Here is an 18,377-nt window from a genome sequence, read left to right on the forward strand (position 1 = left end):
ATGTAACGCAAGACATTTAGGGGTGGAGCMTGTCCTTTTCTTCATAGTTTTGGGAAGGTCTTCAAGGAAGTTTGGATGAATCATTTCCATGACCTATGTTTTTACAGTCGACAAAACTGTTTCTCCTGTTATTTTTGTTTGTTTCTTTTGCATGCCACCTTTTAAGACATATTGTAACACAATTTCGTGTTATCAGAGAACAATGACAATGTTTCCATTGTCTAATACAGTAGCAAGAGGATGCAAAATGTAACGGATTTCGGGAAAGTAGGGAAAGTTTTAGAACAAACGAATGCTTCAGGTACATTTCCTCGTGGAAGTAGTCACTGTATGCACTATTTTCTTCTGTTTTCAACTAGAGTATAGGCCTATATTTTGGAGACGTCTACAGCACCGCCCTTTTCATTCGTATGGGTTCCATAATGTAAGCCATCATGACAATCCATGCCATTCCGCTATCATGTGGGACAGCAACAATGTACATCCCGCGTCCTGTTACATCTCTGTACTATCATGGGAAACTCGACAGAACTCATTTGGAAATGGTCGACCTAGAGTGAGTCAAATTCCCTTATTTCTGTGCCTGTCCTATTTCAAGGGCTGTACATCTATGTCTGTCTGTCTGCTATGCAGTTGTTGGAACAGGTTTTGTTTTTCACTATGTTTCCCATTCAACAGGACTCTCCTAGACCATTTCAGCATGACCCTGGTGGAAAATCAGCAGAGCTGAGCTCGAAGAAGATGGATGGTTTGTTATTTTATGTATTCAGCAACATTTATTATCATCCCTAGGGTAATGATAAGGGTATACCGTCAAAAGTGACGTGGCCTTCTCAACTGAAAGTAGCCTATGACAGTAATTCCACCAGCTAACTGTTAAATCTTCTCAAACCCACTGTGTCATTTGGTATTTTTTGTATTTTGTTAGCTGTTGCAAAAGCAGCAGCTACTCTTCCTGGGGGCCACACGAAACATGACATAATATAGAACATTAATAGACAAGAACAGCTCAAGGACATAATTACATACAGAACTATGTGTACTGTTACTGTACACTATTGTATGTTTACTAATGTTACTTCACAGGACAACCAGGGCCATGTGGGCCCTTGGCTTTCTGTGCTGAAGAGGGTCCTCTTCGTTCTGTGGCCCCAGCCGGCCCCGGGGGCCAGTCCCTCTACACCTCCTTAAGCCATCTGGCCAACGTCATGCAACATAAGGCCCGGAGCCGCAGGAGCAGTCTCACCAGATACATCACTGGTCACACTCTGCCTCAGGTAAGTACACACACAGAGACATAGTCCAGGGGTTGCGGTCAAAAGTCATAATGGAACATAATGGGACAAGTTTCCATCCATGCTTTTGTGAAACAGAAAAACTTATTGTGTTTACTTTGTATTTTCTTTCAGATTCAAAGTGCTGCACAGCCATCAGCATTTGGACTCAAATTTCAGAAATGTGCCCAGGTAAGTAATGTAGACTCTGTAGAGGATGGTCTTGCATTGCTCGTTACTGTTCGGGTAGGCTCGATATCTAGAAGTGTATGTACAATGTGCCCTCATATACCATGTGTTCTATACGATCCTTTGGGACACAGGTGGAGGCAGGTACCGAGTTCCCCCATCTGACGTTCTTCCTGCTCATCAACAACACTGGGCCTCCAGGGGACAGCAACCTTTCCCAGCTGGCCATCAGGGACTCCGTCTCTGGGATAGCAGCACTGCAGAGTGGGGGGATGGTGGTGGAGAAAGGCTTCCAGACCTTCACCATCGACTCACTGCCAGGTACACACGAGTCATGAGAAATCGGTTTCATCAGTCTGTCCGTCAGTCAGTCAGTCAATCAGTCAGAAAGGCAGTCAGATCACCAGGGTTGTGTTCAGTATGGACAAAATGAGAAAATAGCCTACGTTTGAAACAGGGAGATACTACCTGAACTTGTGTAATAAGAAGCACTGATTTTCAGTTTGTTTTGCTACAGTGTACCTCACTGAACATGACCCAGGCTCCATGCTACAGAACAAAGGCTGTGTCACCTGAACTTATCCAATTGGAGTTATTTTGAACATTGTTAAAAGGATTGTATTAGCTTTTTACTCAATATTTCCAACCATAGTTAATATCGTTGTTGTTTTGGTTGTGTTTCTGCAGCAGGATCTCAGTACGTTGTGACGTATACTGCCCTCATCAAGGGTCACAAGAGTGAAATTCTGGACCTGCCTGCCTTCCTTACCTTCTCCAATGCTTCACTGGTACTGCAAACACTTTGTCCCTTTTTCTCTTGCTCTGTTTATATTGCCAAAGCAGCAACACTTTACATTGCTGTACATGGGTGCTATTCCAGGGTAATTTATACTGTTATTCTCGCTCTACAGAATGACGTCAATATGTTTGGTCCAATGGTGGCTAATTTGACACTGAGGCTTAACTCCACCAACAAGGTAACCTTGAAGCCTTCATTTCTTAGTTTATCAATGTGATGTCGGTTGARAGTCGTGCTCAACGTAATGCTGCGTTTACAATGCTAAACGTTACACACAACCTTACTTTCGTACATTTCATCACAGTAAATCAGATGACAGTATTGTCCGTGCCCCTGYTAGTAATTTCTTTCTCTTTTTCAAATATTGATGAATATGACCTACTCTCACTATACACTTTCAGATTTACCCCAATCACTATGTCCATTTTGCTGGGTTTGTTGGTGGATTCTTGCTGTCCTTGTTGCTGCTGTCCCTGGGATTTCTGACCATGAACCTAATATGTGCCCGAGCCAGGAAAAACTCCCTAGAGCGAAGGGTAAGACGTTGTTACTGTAACCTCACCACTATTAGCTTACCTGAGTCCCAGATCTGATTGTGATGTCCTGCCAACTCCATTGCTGTGTGACAATGACAGCAATGAAGTTGTCAAGACAGCASAAACAGATCTGTATACTTGTTAGCCACCCAGCCGTGGCAAAAAAAAACAATGAAACCAATACAAAGTCAAGAAATTGACTCTCTATTGTATTTTATTTGAACTATTGTTTGAAAGATATTTCTCTTCTTGTTCGTTGACTACGGTTGTTTTGTTCTATTTGAAAGCAATCCACAGTAAAGAGATTGTTACTGTTTCTCGTTGTATGTCTGTCATTCCTAAAGAAAAAGCGAGGCGCTTCAGACCCTGAGTATGCGGTATGCAACATGAGTGAGACGGCCAAAGAAGAGGCAGCATTCGAGGACAAGATGGTGGACATCATGGTGCTGGAAGACCCTCAGAACATGTATCAAGCTCTGGAGAAGTGAGTATGGAAATGCCAAAGGATATAATGCTTTATTACTTGTCGTTATTTTTATGATGTCTTATGCTTAGGAGTAGGAACTGTGTTGTGCAACATGGATTTTAGATTTTACTGAGTTACAGTTCATATAATGAAATCAGTCAATTGAACTAAATCAATCAAATTTCAATCAATCAAATGTATTTATAAAACCCTTCTTACATCAGCTGATGTCACAAAGTGCTGTACAGAAACCCAGCCTAAACCCCCAAACAGCAAGCAATGCAGGTGTAGAAGCACGGTGGCTAGGAAAAACTCCCTAGAAAGGCCAGAACCTAGGAAGAAATCTAGAGAGGAACCAGGCTATGAGGGGTGGCCAGTCCTCTTCTGGCTGTGCCGGGTGGAGATTATAGCAGAACATGGCCAAGATGTTCAAATGTTCATAGATGACCAGCAGGYTCAAATAATAATAATCACATTGGTTGTCTAAATGTATTAATAATAAATGTATTAGGCKCTAATCTATGGACTTCAGTCCGTATCTGGTGTGACCACCATTTGCCTCATGCAGCGCGACARATCTCCTTCGCATAGAGTTGATCAGGCTGTTGATTGTTGCCTGTGGAATGTTGTCTCACTCCTCTTCAATGGCTGTGCGAAGTTGCTGGATATTGGCGGGACCTGGAACARGCTGTCGTACATGCCTATCCAGAGCATCCTAAACATGCTCAGTGGGTGACATGTCTGGTGAGTATACAGGCCTGGGACATTTTCAGCTTCCAGGAATTGTGTATAGATCCTTGCGTCATGGGGCGGTGCATTATCATGCTGGAACATGAGGTGATTGCAGCGGATTAATGACACGAAAATGGTTACCAGCCTCAGAAATTGCAGCCCAAATAAATGCCTCACCGAGTTCAAGTAATAGGCACATCTCAACATCAACTGTTCAGAGAAGACTGCGTGAATCAGGCCTTCATGGTCGAATTGCTGCATAGAAACCACTACTAAGGACATCAGTAAGAAGAAGATACTTGCCTGGGCCAATAAACACGAGCAATGGACATTAGACCGGTAGAAATCTGTCCTTTGGTCTGATGAGTCCAAATTTGATATTTTTGGTTCCAACCGCTATGTCTTTGTGAGACGCCGAGTAGATGAACGGATGATCAACAGGATTATGACCCAAAACACACCTCCAGGCTGTGTAAGTTATATTTGACCAAGAAGGAGAGTGATGGAGGGCTGCATCAGATGATGTGGCCTCCACAATCACCCAACCTCAAACAAATTGAGATGGCTTGGGATGAGTTGGACCGCAGACTGAAGGAAAAGCAGCCAACAAGTGCTTCGCATATGTGGGAACTCCTTCAAGACTGTTGGAAAAGCATTCTTCATGAAGCTGGTTGAGAGAATGCCAAAATTGTGCAAAGCTGTCATCAAGTCAAAGGGTGGCTGCTTTGAAGATTCTAAAATATAAAATATATTTAGATTTATTTAACACTTTTTTTGTCTTCACTACTTTTCTATAATGTAGAAAATAGTTTAAAAAATAAACCTTGAATGAGTAGGTGTGTCCAAACTTTTGACTGGTACTGTATATCTGACATCCTCACAGCCTGGAGATGTCCAGCCTGCTGCGAGCCACCTCCAGCCTGGAGAGCAGTCGGGTTCAGATGTACAAAGATGTGATCGCAGCCCTGCTGGCCGCGCTGCGCTCCCAGAACCACATGTCCCAGCAGGCCGAGCAGCGGCTACTGAGCGTGCTCCACGGCCAGCTGATGGGCATGGAGGGCAAGCTGAAGGAGGAGCACTTGGCACGCATGGCAACCCTGGCGGCCCAGTGCAACCTGGAGACCCGGGAGCAGATGGAGGCGGAGCATCGCAGAGAGGCCCAGGAGAAAGCCCGTGCAGAGGTGCTGTTTCAGCACTCTGACGAACAGGTACTGTAGTGGCTATTATCAATCAAAAACCATTGGCGGAGGTAGAGAGCAATGTGACTTGTSCATAAATAATTAGTTAAACATGCCAGAAATGGCTCCTATGGGCACAGATGGAGAAGCGACTCTAGCCCTGTGCATAAATACCTGATTTAGCTAATTATGGTCAAGACTATGGTTAGGTGATTATTTGAAGCAGGTGTATTAGTGGTGGGTAGCTCTCCATGGCACTGGATAGACTAAATCAAGTGCACTTCAAGTATTTCACACTTATATTTAACACAGGTCTGGTTGATTCTCCAGGAACTCCACCAATGCAGTGTCCTCTTGGAGAAGCTCCACAAGCTGAACCAGAGTCACCTCCAGCGCACCCTGCTGGTGAGACACGAGGAGGCCTCAGCCAAGGTCCAAAGGCAGATAGTGGAGTGGAGAAGAGTGGAGCTGCACAAGATCTTCTCAGAGGAGCTGGAGGAAGCCACCAGGATGTGCGAGCTGGAGAAGACCCAGGCCAGGAGTCTCCTGCATGACTACTTTGCCTATCAGGTGAGCTAGTGAAGATGGTCCCGTTCAGTAGGAACAGATAGGAGGAAACACTTTGAAACAGGCAACGTAAATGTTCAGGTAGGAGCTACTTCAGCAATAGTTGTCAGCAATGTTTCAGCAATGTTTCGCTGTATGTATCACTGAAAGTTGTTTTGGACTAAATGGGAAAGTCAAGGGGAAATACTGTCCTCTCAAGTAATCTCTTCACATATATTGCCTCATCTATCTCATCTCATTTCTCCTCATCTCTTACCATCTCTTCTCTTCTCATCTTATCTAATTGACATTCACATTTTAGTCATTTAGCAGATGCTCTTATCCAGAGCGACTTACAGTTAGTGCATTCATGTTGAGATAGCTAGGTGAGACAACCACATATCATGTCTCATCGCATGTCTTCTCAATTCATCTTATCTCCTCTCATTTTATTTGACCTCGTCACATCTCATCGCTCTAGAATCAGCTGGAGGAGGTGCTGGATGTGGTCCTGGCCAACCAACGTTGCATGCTGGGAGAGCGCCACGCCCAGAGGAGGTTCCTGGTGCACAGCCTCCACAGCCTGAAGGGCCTCATCTCCGAGACCTTCTCCAGGACCTCCAGCCAGATAGAGAACTGCTTCAGCCAGCATAGGAGGTTGGTTTGTGCTATGACTCTCTACATGTGTTATACTGTATGTCAGGTTTTATAGCACCTGTTGTCTTCTACCTACTTGTCCTTAAGCCATTGTAGACTACTAAGGGTTCGGGAAACTTGGGAAACATAGATGTAGCCTACATTCCTAAAGTGCAACCTTGCCTGTATTCCAACAGGGGGAGCGATGTGTCTGAAGAGCAGGTGGAGCTGCTGCTAGACAAGGCTCAGAAGGAGCTGGTGCTGGTGAGGCAGGGCCTGGACGAGGCTCTGAACCGGGAGAGGAGGGCCATGCACTGTGGCCTGGTCAAGAAGAGGAGGGACCTCATCTCCGACATGGTGAGATGATTGACAGTGCGTTGTTTAAGTCAAACTTCACAGTGTTTTCTCAGGCAATACATTTGCGTATCTTAATTAGATAAATAATGAGTTAGCACTTATTTGAGAAATACTGAGAAATACTCCCAAATAAGATAATATTTTTTCAAGAAAATATCTCAATCAATTCCCAACTCCTGTGCATTTACTCATTTACTAATAACATAAAGCTGGGAATTATTCTGAGTAATGGAGAAACCACAAATATTACAAATATATACTGTGCCTTGACTTTTTCCACATTTTATTACGTTACAGCCTTATTCTGAAATGGATAAAATAAATAAAAATCCTCAYCAATCTACACACAATAACCCATAATGACAAAGCGAAAAAAGGTTTTTAGAAATACTGAAATACCTTATTTACATAACTACATTTTAGAAACCTGAAATATTTACATAAGTWTTKAAACCCTTTGCTCCAAGATGCGAAATTGAGCTCAGGTGCATCCTGTTTCCATTGATTATCCGTGAGATGTTTCTACAACTTGATTGGAGTCCACCTGTGGTAAATACAATTGATTGGWCATGATTTGTAAAGGCACACACCTGTTTATATAAGGTCCCACAGTTGACAGTGCATGTCAGATCAAAAACCAAGCCATGAGGTCAAAGGAATTGTCCATAGAGCTCCGAGATAGGATTGTGTCGAGGCACATATCTGGGGAAGGGTACCAAAAAATGTCTGCAGCATTGAAGATCCCCAAGAACACAGTGGCCTCCATTATTCTTAAATGGAAGAAGTTTGGAACCACCAAGACTCTTCCTAGAGCTGGCCGCTTGGCCAAACTGAGCAATCGGGGGAGAAGGGCCAGGGAGGTGAACAAGAACCCCATGGTGGAGATGGGAGAACCTTCCAGAAGGACAACTGTCTCTGCATCACTCCACCAATCAAACCAGACGAAAGCCACTCCTCAGTAAAAGGCAAATGACAGCCCACTTGGAGTTTGCCAAAAGGCACCTAAAGGACTCAGACCATGAGAAACAAGATTCTCTTGTCTGATCAAACCAAGATTGAACTTTTTGGCCTGAATGCCAAGCGATTGCCATAGCCTGAAGGACATCCCATGACCATTAATTCCCTGAAGTATTTACATTGTAAAAAATACTTACAAGTAATACATATTGTAACCATCATCCATGTACATTTGGTTGTTGATTAGCCATTCTTTCTTTTTTCTAATCATATTTTTATTTAATGAAATGTATCGACCGAAGATTACACAATACAACAGCAGTAGTGTTGTTCCTGTATACATGATTATATGTACTATTATTAAAACTACTGAAATTAACTGTATTCATTATCCTCTTTGCATTGTACTGTATTTACTCAAATGCTGTACCACTATACTGCTTTGGCAATATCTACAAATTGTATATCATGCCAATAAAGCAATCTGAATTTGAAATTAAATAGGTAACAGCTAGGTTTTGTTCTGTTCAGCKGGGCACAGCGTAGTGGAATATTCAGATGAAATATATTGAACGAACATCAGCTCTGTTCTTGCCATTTCTATCTGCAACGTTTTACATTTGCCGACTGAACATACCCAAGGAGTGCCTATAGGCGTGTAGGGGCCAGGGCTCGATTTTAAGCTTTTCAACCTTGTCTTTTTCTCTTCATCCAGCTGCAGGGCCACAAGCAGAGGCAGAAGGAGCTGTCGGCCCTGTCCCGAGGGGGCCTGGAGGAGGACAGGGTGGAGGTGGAGCCGGCCCAGCACCTCCGCTGCTGGCAGAGCCTGCTGACCGCCCAGTGRCTGGAGCTTGGGGAGCTCATCAACAACCTAGACGAGGAGGCCACTGCAGACATCCGTAAGGTATCTCAAAATGACACAACACCTGCCTCTCTCCTTATATACAACGGTTAGATTAGGTAACTGGTAGCTATAACTTGCACAACATATGTTGCCAATTTCGAATCGCTAGCTAGTTAGCAGTGTGCTAGTAGCATCCATTGTGCAAGTGACAGCACTCGCTCTCTAAGACTTAAAGTAGTTGTTTCCCTTGCTCTGCCAGGGCCATGGCTTTTGTGGAGCAAAAGGTAACGCTGCTTTGTGAGTGCAAAGTGTTGGTCTGCAGAAGGTCCCCAGTTCGAGACCATTGACGGACAAGACTTACTTTGTTACAAGTACACAACTTGAAAAAGTTATTGTTAGACAGCAAATGAACATCATACATGATTATACATACATAGGTACATGGATTGTTAACTAACCAAACAAGTAGTTTCACTTTCCCTGACTTTCTATTGACTGGAGATTCACCTTTGACCTCCCCCAGGTCACCATGCGTGTGATCCACAGCGCCATGGCGGAGGTGAAGGCCATCCAGCCTGCTGTCGCCCAGGCTCTGCTGGCCCTGGGGAACCCCCGTGGCCCCCTCCAGCAGCCAGAATCGGGGGCCAGCAGCAGCGCCCTGTCCCAGGCCCAGGAGAGGCTCCATCTGGAGGGCAAGGCGGCAGTGAGGACCCTCCAGGCCTCCAGGGACTCGCTGCACCAGGGCATGGAGAGGGAGTTGCAGGAACAGCAGGAGCTGAGGGCCAGGGGACAGGTCTTCTTCAGGTGAGCAGATGTTTATTTTCCAATCACCTTTTCAGGTCAGTCCCTTGCGCTACAGAGAAGATGGTCATGTTGGTACACATTTCAGATTACTTGTGAAAGGGGGCAAAAAAATAAACCTCTGAGGTATCTTAATGCAAATATTAGCACTTTGTGCTAATTGTGTGTGTGTGGCCATCTGTGTGTGTGTTTGAGTGTATTTTCTATCCTTTCAGGTCTCTGTGTTCGTCACAGCTCACCTTATCGGACGAGGAGCTCCTACACATGAAGCTGGAGTTCCAGAACTGTCTGTCCAGGATGGACCACTGCCTGATGCTGCCCCACGCCCTCTCCCGCTCCAAACTGCAGACCGCCCTGTCCACCTGGAGGAAGGAGATGGAGGAGCAGGCTGAACATCCACAGCCAGAGGTAGGTGGAGTATCTGATACATACAGTTTGTAGTGCCAAAATGATAATACCGCCCTCTGCTGGTTCCTTAGCTGTAACAWACTGTAACATACAGTTGACAAAGATCASTTGGACATGTTGCATTATATATATACACTACCGTTCAAACGTTTAGGGTCACTTAGAAATGTCCTTGTTTTTGAAAGAAAAGCAAATTTTTTGTCCATTAAAATAACATCAAATTGCGGATATGTCAAATCAAATCAAATCAAATTGTATTAGTCACATACACATGGTTAGCAGATGTTAATGCGAGTGTAGCGAAATGCTTGTGCTTCTAGTTCCGACAATGCAGTAATAACCAACAAGTAATCTAACCTAACAATTCCACAACTACTACCTTATACACACACACAAGTGTAAAGGGATAAAGAATATGTACATAAAGATATATGAATGAGTGGTGGTACAGAACGGCATGGCAAGATGCAGTAGATGGTATAGAGTGAAGTCACTGGTGATGGCCGTCCTATTTCAACTGACGCCAGAACTTCTACAGACATGTAAGCTGGAGCATTGGCACATTGTGGGAATGCATGAAAGTACTGACAAAAACACCTAGGCTATATCCATAGAGGTCAATGGTAAAACAAATAGCAACTAATWCTAAAAAGACTAGATGAAATGACAGTAGCCTATGCTGTGGAGATGTTTCCTTCACCATCTCACTAACCATCTTGTGTATTTTCCAGAAGAAGACGAGGACTAAAGGGAAATCCACTGAGGGCAGACAGCGAGCAGACCCCTCAGAACTGCTGCTCTTTCAGAAGAAGATGGAGGACAGGATACAGCTGTTTGAGAAAGAAAAAGAAATGGAGCGCACTGTGAGGGAGAAGGTTCGGTGGAATTCAATTCACTGAAACTTTATTTGTCCCGAGGGGCAGTTATAAAATGGAGGAGAAGGCTTTTATATTGCGCATATCCTCTTTTGTCGCATTCACTTACTTTTTGCTCCTTTGACACGTTCTCACACTTCCGTACAGCTGGACGAGATGGGAATATAGCGGAGGCGGGTAAAGGGGATATTCCCGGGCGGACTCCGAAACCTTTAGAGCCTTTCGAGTTTCTCAGACCTAGATTAAGCCTACTCCTGGACTAAAATCCACACTATGTAAATGATCTCATTGAACAACCTTTTTAGTCCAGGAATGGTTTTATCATCAAATTCAGAAAAACTGTCCCTTAGCGTTTGCTGCCAGTGTTATGAAACCTGTTAGTCAGCCTACTGATAAACCTGCTCTTGCTATGACTAGGTTTCCTAGGGCTACCTAACTGGGCCATAGCCTGTTATAAAATGTGCGCATTTAACACAAAAATAAGAGTAAGCGCATAGGGTGTTCGATGTATGTCTCACCAGGGTCCGGGGAGAGCTTAGTTGAGTAACTGTGACCTAATCACTTAACCTAACTCATTTCCTACAACTTTAGCTAAACCCCTTCGTTCCCTGACGTCTCCAACATCTTTCTCTCTCTCTAGGTCCTGGAGGAGATGCGTAGCGTGAGGGAATCGGAGCTCCGGAACCAGGCAGACGGCCTGGCCGTGCAAATGGCCGCTCTCCACTACCAGAAGGCTGAGAGGAGGACCAGGGTCCTGGAGACCTCCAGAGCTCTGCTCACCATCCAGAGCCTGCTCACAGAAGAACTGCGAGCCAGCAGGAGCCTGGGGGCAGCCCCCATAGCCCAGAGCATCCAGAACCACTGTCTGGTAGGATAGGACATTGTAGCATGTTGGATGCTTTAGCATGTACTGTAACCTGATTCATACTTTAGCTGTGAAATATTACATTTGATCAAATCCGCCTGAGCAATTTGGTTGCGCACACACAGATACAGGATACAAGATACGTATATCCTCAGTGGATAAAGTTTTTGTGAAGACCGTGATCCCTTTGCGTGTGACTACAGGGTTTGGAGGAAGCGGAGCTCCAGCTCCAGAGGGAGCATGCAGAGTTGGAGAGTCTGGAGTCTGGACCCTCCAAACACAGACCACCCAAAGACCCACACTACTCTGATAATGAAGAGGAAGAGGAAGGGCAAAGGAGGTTGTTTCATATAGAGCGTGACAGCCGCATGGCCACCATCCTTCACGAGGCCCTGTACACGTGTGATCAGGTCATTGTTCTGCAGTCAGAGAGGTGGGCTTTTTGGAGCTATTATTCTGCCTAAAAGAAATGTACAATTGAGAAATATTCTTACACAAATGCACCATGAAGCGTAACACAGAACATAGCTCCAAGTGCGAACAGAATAATTATTAATATTTTATAATATTTTTGTCCCAGGCTGCAAGAGGCCAACGCTAGGAATCAAGCCATGGAGGATCTCAAGGAGCAGCTGGAGCTGAAGAGACTCTACACAAACTGTGACCAGGTGATCTAGCCATCATATAATTGTGATTCTCCAATTGCTTTTTAGTTGCTTTTTAGTCTAGAAGTAGGCTTAATCTGGGTCTGAGTCACTATTTTGTTGACAGTCCAAGCCCAAGGAGACAGTTTTTTTCCCTCCGTCCCTCTTTTTCCTCTATCCCTCCCCAGGATCTGGAGTTTGCAGCCAGGTTGGTGAGGCAGAGCCAGGTCTCCACTGAGGTTCTCCTAGAGGCTCTCCGCCTCCTCCTCCCAACCCTCCCCGAGTCGGAGCTGCTCTCCCTCATTGATGCCCTCTGCCCCAAGCAATCGGTCTTTCCAGCGTCCGCAGAGCAGGAGAGCACAGTGTAAGAACTACTGAAACTCCTTCGTCTAGCAATAGTTTCATTGGTAGTGGATTGGAGTGTTTTCTTCAGAATTGTTTAAAGGTATACCGCGAGATTCTGGCATTTAGGCCAGCATTGCTATTGTACCTGTAGACTTCCAGTCATTGCGCTAAAGCTAGTTAGTATTGCTAACTTCCTTCATACTGCACGCAGAAACATAAAAATCGTATCTACGAGTTCATTTGACTCTGGGTAAGTAAAACATGGCCAGAATCTCGCAGTAGACATTTGTAGGTAGAGTCTGCAATATGACATCATCAACATAGCAGGGCGACTTCCTGCTTACAACAGCAACAGACTTCAAATCTGCAGCCACAGAGCTTAAAGGTAGAGTTGTCGGCATGACATCCCCATACACACTGTGGCATGTTCCTGCTTGCAGGCATTAACAACAACAAAGTTCAAATCTTCCATTGCCAATATTGGCTGTTCCCAAGGGATGGTGAAGATCCTTGTCTCATCGCGCACTAGCGACTCCTGTGGCGGGCCGTGTTTCCTCCGACACATTGGTGCGGCTGGCTTCCGGGTTGGATGTGCGTTGTGTCAAGAAGCAGTGCGGCTTGGTTGGGTTGTGTTTCGGAGGACGCATGGCTCTCGACCTTCGCCTCTCCTGAGTCCGTACGGGAGTTGCAGCGATGAGACAAGACAGTAACTACTACCAATTGGATACCACGAAATTGGGGAGAAAAAGGGGGGCAGAAAAGAAGTCTGAGACATAAAGTCTCTCCCTGGCCATTGAAAACTCGGGGTGAACTTTAGTCAAGTATTCAGCATGGTGCATCTGACAGCTTGCACATCTTTGGTGTCTAACGCCAGTTTTAACCCTCCACTTACATCCAGTAAGTAAATGAAGTCATACATATGCTCACTGTTTAGCAGGCTCCAAAATAGCAATCCCACTAGAGAATAGAACTCTCGGAGCAGTTTGTGCCGTGCACCAGATGTTTAGGCGGGTGTCTATGAGTGACTCACACCAGCACAATGTGTTACTTGTCAGTAAACGCTGGATGCAGTTTGTTTCTCATGTGTCAATTTAAGAATTGAATTTGTCTCCTATTAACTTAACTGTGAATAATGCCCTTCTTGCCATTGTAACAACTGATGTAGCACACACCCCCGCAGTTCCCGCAAGTGGTCCCCCCGGAGGTCGGGCCCCCCAGATAGCATATGAACACGTCATAAGCCATTCTTTATTTATTTTTTATTACAGGAAATTTGCTTTCAAACTACAGGGTGGGCTCCACGAAACTGCGCTATGGCACTAATTGTAAGCACCTGTCACACACAAATATACTACCACAAAAAGTAGAACTGAAAGCAATTTCAAGTAGATTCCAAAGTAGAACAAAAAGGAACTACAAGAAAATGGTTAAACATTTCAGAATTCATGTAGGGAATTAATAGCAAGCTAAGATTTATGTGATCATACAGGGGACGCTGGCATTTCAGTCCACATGAGAACGTTTGACGGAACCTGCGAAAAGATCAAGTCAAAATAAAATCTTCACGTTTCGTAAACTACAGGTGTGGACTAACAGTCAAATGCTTACTTCCGAGTCCTTTTTCGAGTTAAAGATACAAATGTAATAGTGTCACGAGGAATGAATACACAGTAAATAACGAATAACAATGACGAGTATATAATATCAAATTTTATTGGTCGCATACACATATTGCGGATGTTATCGTAGATGCAGCGAAATGCTTATGGTTCTAGCTCCAACGGTCCAGTAATACCTAACAATACAAAACAATACACACAAATCCCCCCCAAATAACATGGCTATATACAGAGAGTACCAGTGTCGAGTTGATGTGTAGAGGCATGAGGTAATTAAGGTAGCTATTTACATATAGGTAGGGTTAAAGTGACTAGGCAACAGGATAGATAGACAGTAGCAGCAGTGGGTAGCCATTTGATTAGCTGTTTAGCTGTCTTGTTTAGCAGTATGGCTTTGGGGGTAGAATCTGTTCACGGTTCTGCTGGTTCCAGAGAGAACAGTCTATGGCTTGGGAGGCTGGAGTCTTTGATAATGTTTTGGGACCTTCCTCTGATTTACTTGGTGTGTAAAATGTTAGTTATAACCGCATTCTTACAGCACTGTCGAAGTAGTGAGACTGATCAATGTGATCTCTCTGATGAGGAAAGAATACTCATTCAAGTCAAATCCCATTTTATTTATCACATGCGCCGAATACAACTGCCGTGGACTTTACAGTGAAATGCTTGCTTACGAACCTTTCACAACGATGCAGAGTAAAAAAAAAAATCAAAAAAAATTAAATAGTAACTAACTCAAGAGGAGTAAAATAAAATACACAAGAATGGAGCTCTATACAGGGAGTACCAGTACCAGATCAATGTGCAGAAGTACGAGTTATTTGAGGTAGATATGTACATGAAGGCAGGGTAAAGTGACTAGGCTTCCGGTTAGATAATAATAAATACAAATATTAGCAGCAGCAAATGATGAGTGTAAAAGTGAGTGTGTGTGAGTGTATGTTTGTTTGTTTGTGTTGTGTGTGCATATTTAGTGTTTGAATGTGTGAGGGATTTGTGTGGGAGTGACAAGTGTAGTGTGTGTATATGGTGTGTATATAAAGTCTAGTGAGTGTGCGTAAGGTCAGTGCAAAATAGTCAGTGCAGATAGTTTGGGTACCATTAATTGACTATTTAGCAGTCTGGCTATTATGGCTTGGGTGTAGAAGCTGTCCAGGAGCCGATGGTCCAGGAGCCGATGCTCCGGTATCGTTTGCTGGATGGTAGGAGAGTGAACAGTCTATGGCTTGGGTGGCAGGATTCTTTGTCAATTTTTGGGCCTTCCTCTGACGCCGCCTGGTATAGAGGTCCTGGATGGCAGGGAGCTCGGCTCCAGTGATGTACTGGGCTGTCCTCACCACCCTTTGTATCGCTTTGCGGTCAAGGGCGGTGCAATTTTTATACCAAGTGGTGATGCAGCCGGTCAAGATGCTCTCGATGGTGSAGCTGTAGAACTTTTTTAGGATCTGAGAGCCCATACCAAATCTTTTCAGCCTCCTGAGAGGGAAGAGGTGCTGCCGTGCCCTCTTCGCGACTGTGCAGGTGTGTGTTGACCATGTTAAGTCCTTAGTGATGTGGATCATACCTTCCCATCTGCSCATGATACATTGGCTGGGAGCGTGGAACACTTACTGTCAATGTCCTGTCTGGGCTGGCCAACATTCTGTTTGGACTTTGTTGCTTGTGTGAATAATGCTCTTTGTATGAGGACACCTGGGACTTGGCCTGTCTAGCCAGGAAAAGAGGGAAGTTACTGAGAAAGTTAACTTAAATAGAACAAAATGCATCATTTTGTGGAGTCTCCATCTGCTTAATTCGCTTGTCCCCCGCGTAAACAATTTTCTTTATATCCAGAGAGCTATTTTTCTTTTCCATTCTGGCTGTTTTTTTTTCTCAGGTGGCCAGGGGGAGCAGGAAAATCTCTGCTGGTCAGACTGAGGGAGGAAATGGTGGGGAGGAATGTCTCAGCCCACAGCACGGACAAGGACAGAAACCAGTGAGTGCAAGACAAAGAGCCTCAACTTTTTTCTGGAGCTTTTATTTTAGATGTGGATACACTTTCAGGTCCTAATTCAATCAGTTCTCATCAACTCCGAATGTTGACAATGTAATGTTGACGARGAGGACAGGTGGGTCTGTGCAAATTTAAAAAGGTTACTACCTTGATAACGATAAAGCATAAACATTGATTGTGAGTCAACCTGCAGTGCTGTTTTTCTTTATCGGTGATTGAATTGGAGSCTACGGGTACTTTTACGAAGTACTAGGAAATAACTTGGGAGAGACAATATTTGGCACATAGCGACATAGAGCGYTAGACGCATTTTGGTCCCACTTTTGTAAAATACTATATATACTGTAGATGCTTCAGAAATCATAATCATAATCAAATGTCATACTATTTTCCAGGTTCCAGGAGAAGAGACAGAGCCTGCTGGAGAGGCTGTTTCTCAATCCCAGACCRGAGGCTCGCAGGGACGTCATGCAAGTGTTGGTCCAGGAAAAGGGGAGGGGGGGAGTTGTTGCCATTCCCAAACCAGTCGCGACTGGAARGAGCCAAACCATAGCCTCGGAACAGCTCCAAGACTCCGTTCTGATTTCAGTGGGAGGAGGAGTAGAGGTGGACAGTGAAACTGTGTTTGTCTCCACTACTGCAGCAGCACCCTCCACCTCTGGCTCGGCCAACGATGCAGTAGTACTGGACATCCCTACTACGGGGGAGAGGGTGTTTGTGTTCCGCGTTCTGCCGGAGCCCCAGAACACGACAGGGGCCACCAACAGGAAGAGGAAGAAGAGGAACTTTCTTAATCTGAAGAAGGGATCGGTAGCCCCCACAGACCAACCCTGAGCTTGCTGGTGGTTTCAGAGGGTCTACTGTAGACACAGACTTGCCATTAGATTCCTACTGGTCCTATACTGAACCCCTAGCCTGGTCCCAGGTCTGTTTGACTGAAGGAGTTGGCAAAACAACACAAACAGATCTGAGACCAGGCTAGGGGAACATGTGCCCTGTTAGACTCTGTTATGTGCTCTAAAATGTCCCACATTTATGGTACTCAATGATGGTATTATGATAACAATGAGCAAAATGCTATGTATTAACGTTTAATTTAGTTGAAGTAGTCTCAAGGTACTGTAAAATAGCCATATAGTTGCAGTCTTTGTCTGTAGACAGCTAGTTTTTCTGATAATGAATGATTTGCATGTCTTGGCATATACATAAACCACATCACCATTATCAATATTTTAAATAAATAAATACAAATGTTATTTAAAAAAATAGTATCGTAGCGTGTTCCTATCCATTGTATGTTAAAACACCTGCAACAGTCATTTTTTTGGCAKGCTTCAAAATATCAATCCCACAAGTTCAACCAATGTGTTACAACTGTTTTTTACAAATTCATAAACGATCAATAAATTAATAATGATTAGTTTAGCTATATAAACTCAGTTTATTAACTAGGCCTACCTATAACTCTGTAAATCGTTTCATTAACGGCCATACAAATGTTACCAACATGCAGTYATGTAAAGTACTTAAGTAAAAAATACTTTAAAGTACTGCTGAAGMAGTTTTTTGGGGTATCTGTACTTTACTATTTATATTTTTGACTARTTTTACTTCACAACATTCCTAAAGAAAATTATGTACTTTTACTCCATACATTTTCCCTGAAACCCAAAAGTACTCGTTACATTTTGAATGCATAGCAGGACAGAAAATAGTAAAATTCACACACTTATCAAGAGAACATCCCTGGTCATCCTACTGTCTCTGATTTGGCGAACTCACTAAACACAAATGCTTTGTTTGCAAATGATGTTTGAATGTTGGAGTATGACCCTGGCTCTACGTATATGAAAAAAACAAGAACATTGTGCCATCTGGTTTGCTTAATATAAGGAATGTTTTATTATTCATACTTTTACTTTTGATACTTAAGTATATTTTAGCAACTACATGTATTTTTATACTAAAGTATATTTAAAACTAAAAACTTTTATACTTTTACTCAAGTAGTATTTTACTGGGTGACTTTCACTTTTACTTGAGTCATTTTCTAATAATGTATATTTACTTTTACTTAAGTATGACAATTGGGTACTTTTTRCACCACTGCCAACATGTGCTTAAATAAATGTTGATAGTGACATGTGGATTGTTACAGCATGGGATGATACACTTTGTTGTCATCCTGAAGGATGTTGATAGCTGGAAGAAATTTCACGTTTGCAAAATGCATAGGAGCGCGTAAGAAGTTTCATTTCCAGTTATGTTGCGCTTAGTGGATCTTCGACGTCATCATCTCTTTTTTTTTGTCTC

The 18,377-nt window shown here is 43.8% G+C and overlaps 1 protein-coding gene across 3 annotated transcripts; it reads left to right on the forward strand.

Moving 5' to 3' along the window:
- The first annotated feature begins 32 nt into the window (after positions 1 to 32).
- Positions 33 to 17,332, forward strand: LOC111962424 (limbin). Of its 3 annotated transcripts, none has more exons than XM_023985508.2 (23): positions 33 to 556; positions 679 to 748; positions 1,087 to 1,277; positions 1,410 to 1,466; positions 1,598 to 1,784; positions 2,151 to 2,251; positions 2,375 to 2,440; positions 2,664 to 2,798; positions 3,143 to 3,282; positions 4,880 to 5,204; positions 5,505 to 5,744; positions 6,202 to 6,377; positions 6,554 to 6,713; positions 8,386 to 8,574; positions 9,038 to 9,318; positions 9,531 to 9,723; positions 10,455 to 10,598; positions 11,239 to 11,466; positions 11,667 to 11,896; positions 12,044 to 12,131; positions 12,296 to 12,471; positions 15,948 to 16,046; positions 16,460 to 17,332. In XM_023985508.2, exons 1-23 carry the CDS (start codon positions 293 to 295, stop codon positions 16,896 to 16,898), a joined length of 4,179 nt encoding a protein of 1,392 aa, XP_023841276.1. In that variant the 5' UTR covers positions 33 to 292; the 3' UTR covers positions 16,899 to 17,332. The 3 variants fall into 3 exon arrangements, with proteins under 3 accessions (XP_023841276.1, XP_023841291.1, XP_023841284.1); XM_023985523.2 differs by having other exon boundaries at positions 10,455 to 10,586; XM_023985516.2 differs by having other exon boundaries at positions 10,458 to 10,598.
- The last annotated feature ends 1,045 nt before the right edge of the window (positions 17,333 to 18,377 follow it).

Source organism: Salvelinus sp. IW2-2015, linkage group LG1 (assembly GCF_002910315.2).
Source record: "Salvelinus sp. IW2-2015 linkage group LG1, ASM291031v2, whole genome shotgun sequence".
Taxonomy (NCBI): domain Eukaryota; kingdom Metazoa; phylum Chordata; class Actinopteri; order Salmoniformes; family Salmonidae; genus Salvelinus; species Salvelinus sp. IW2-2015.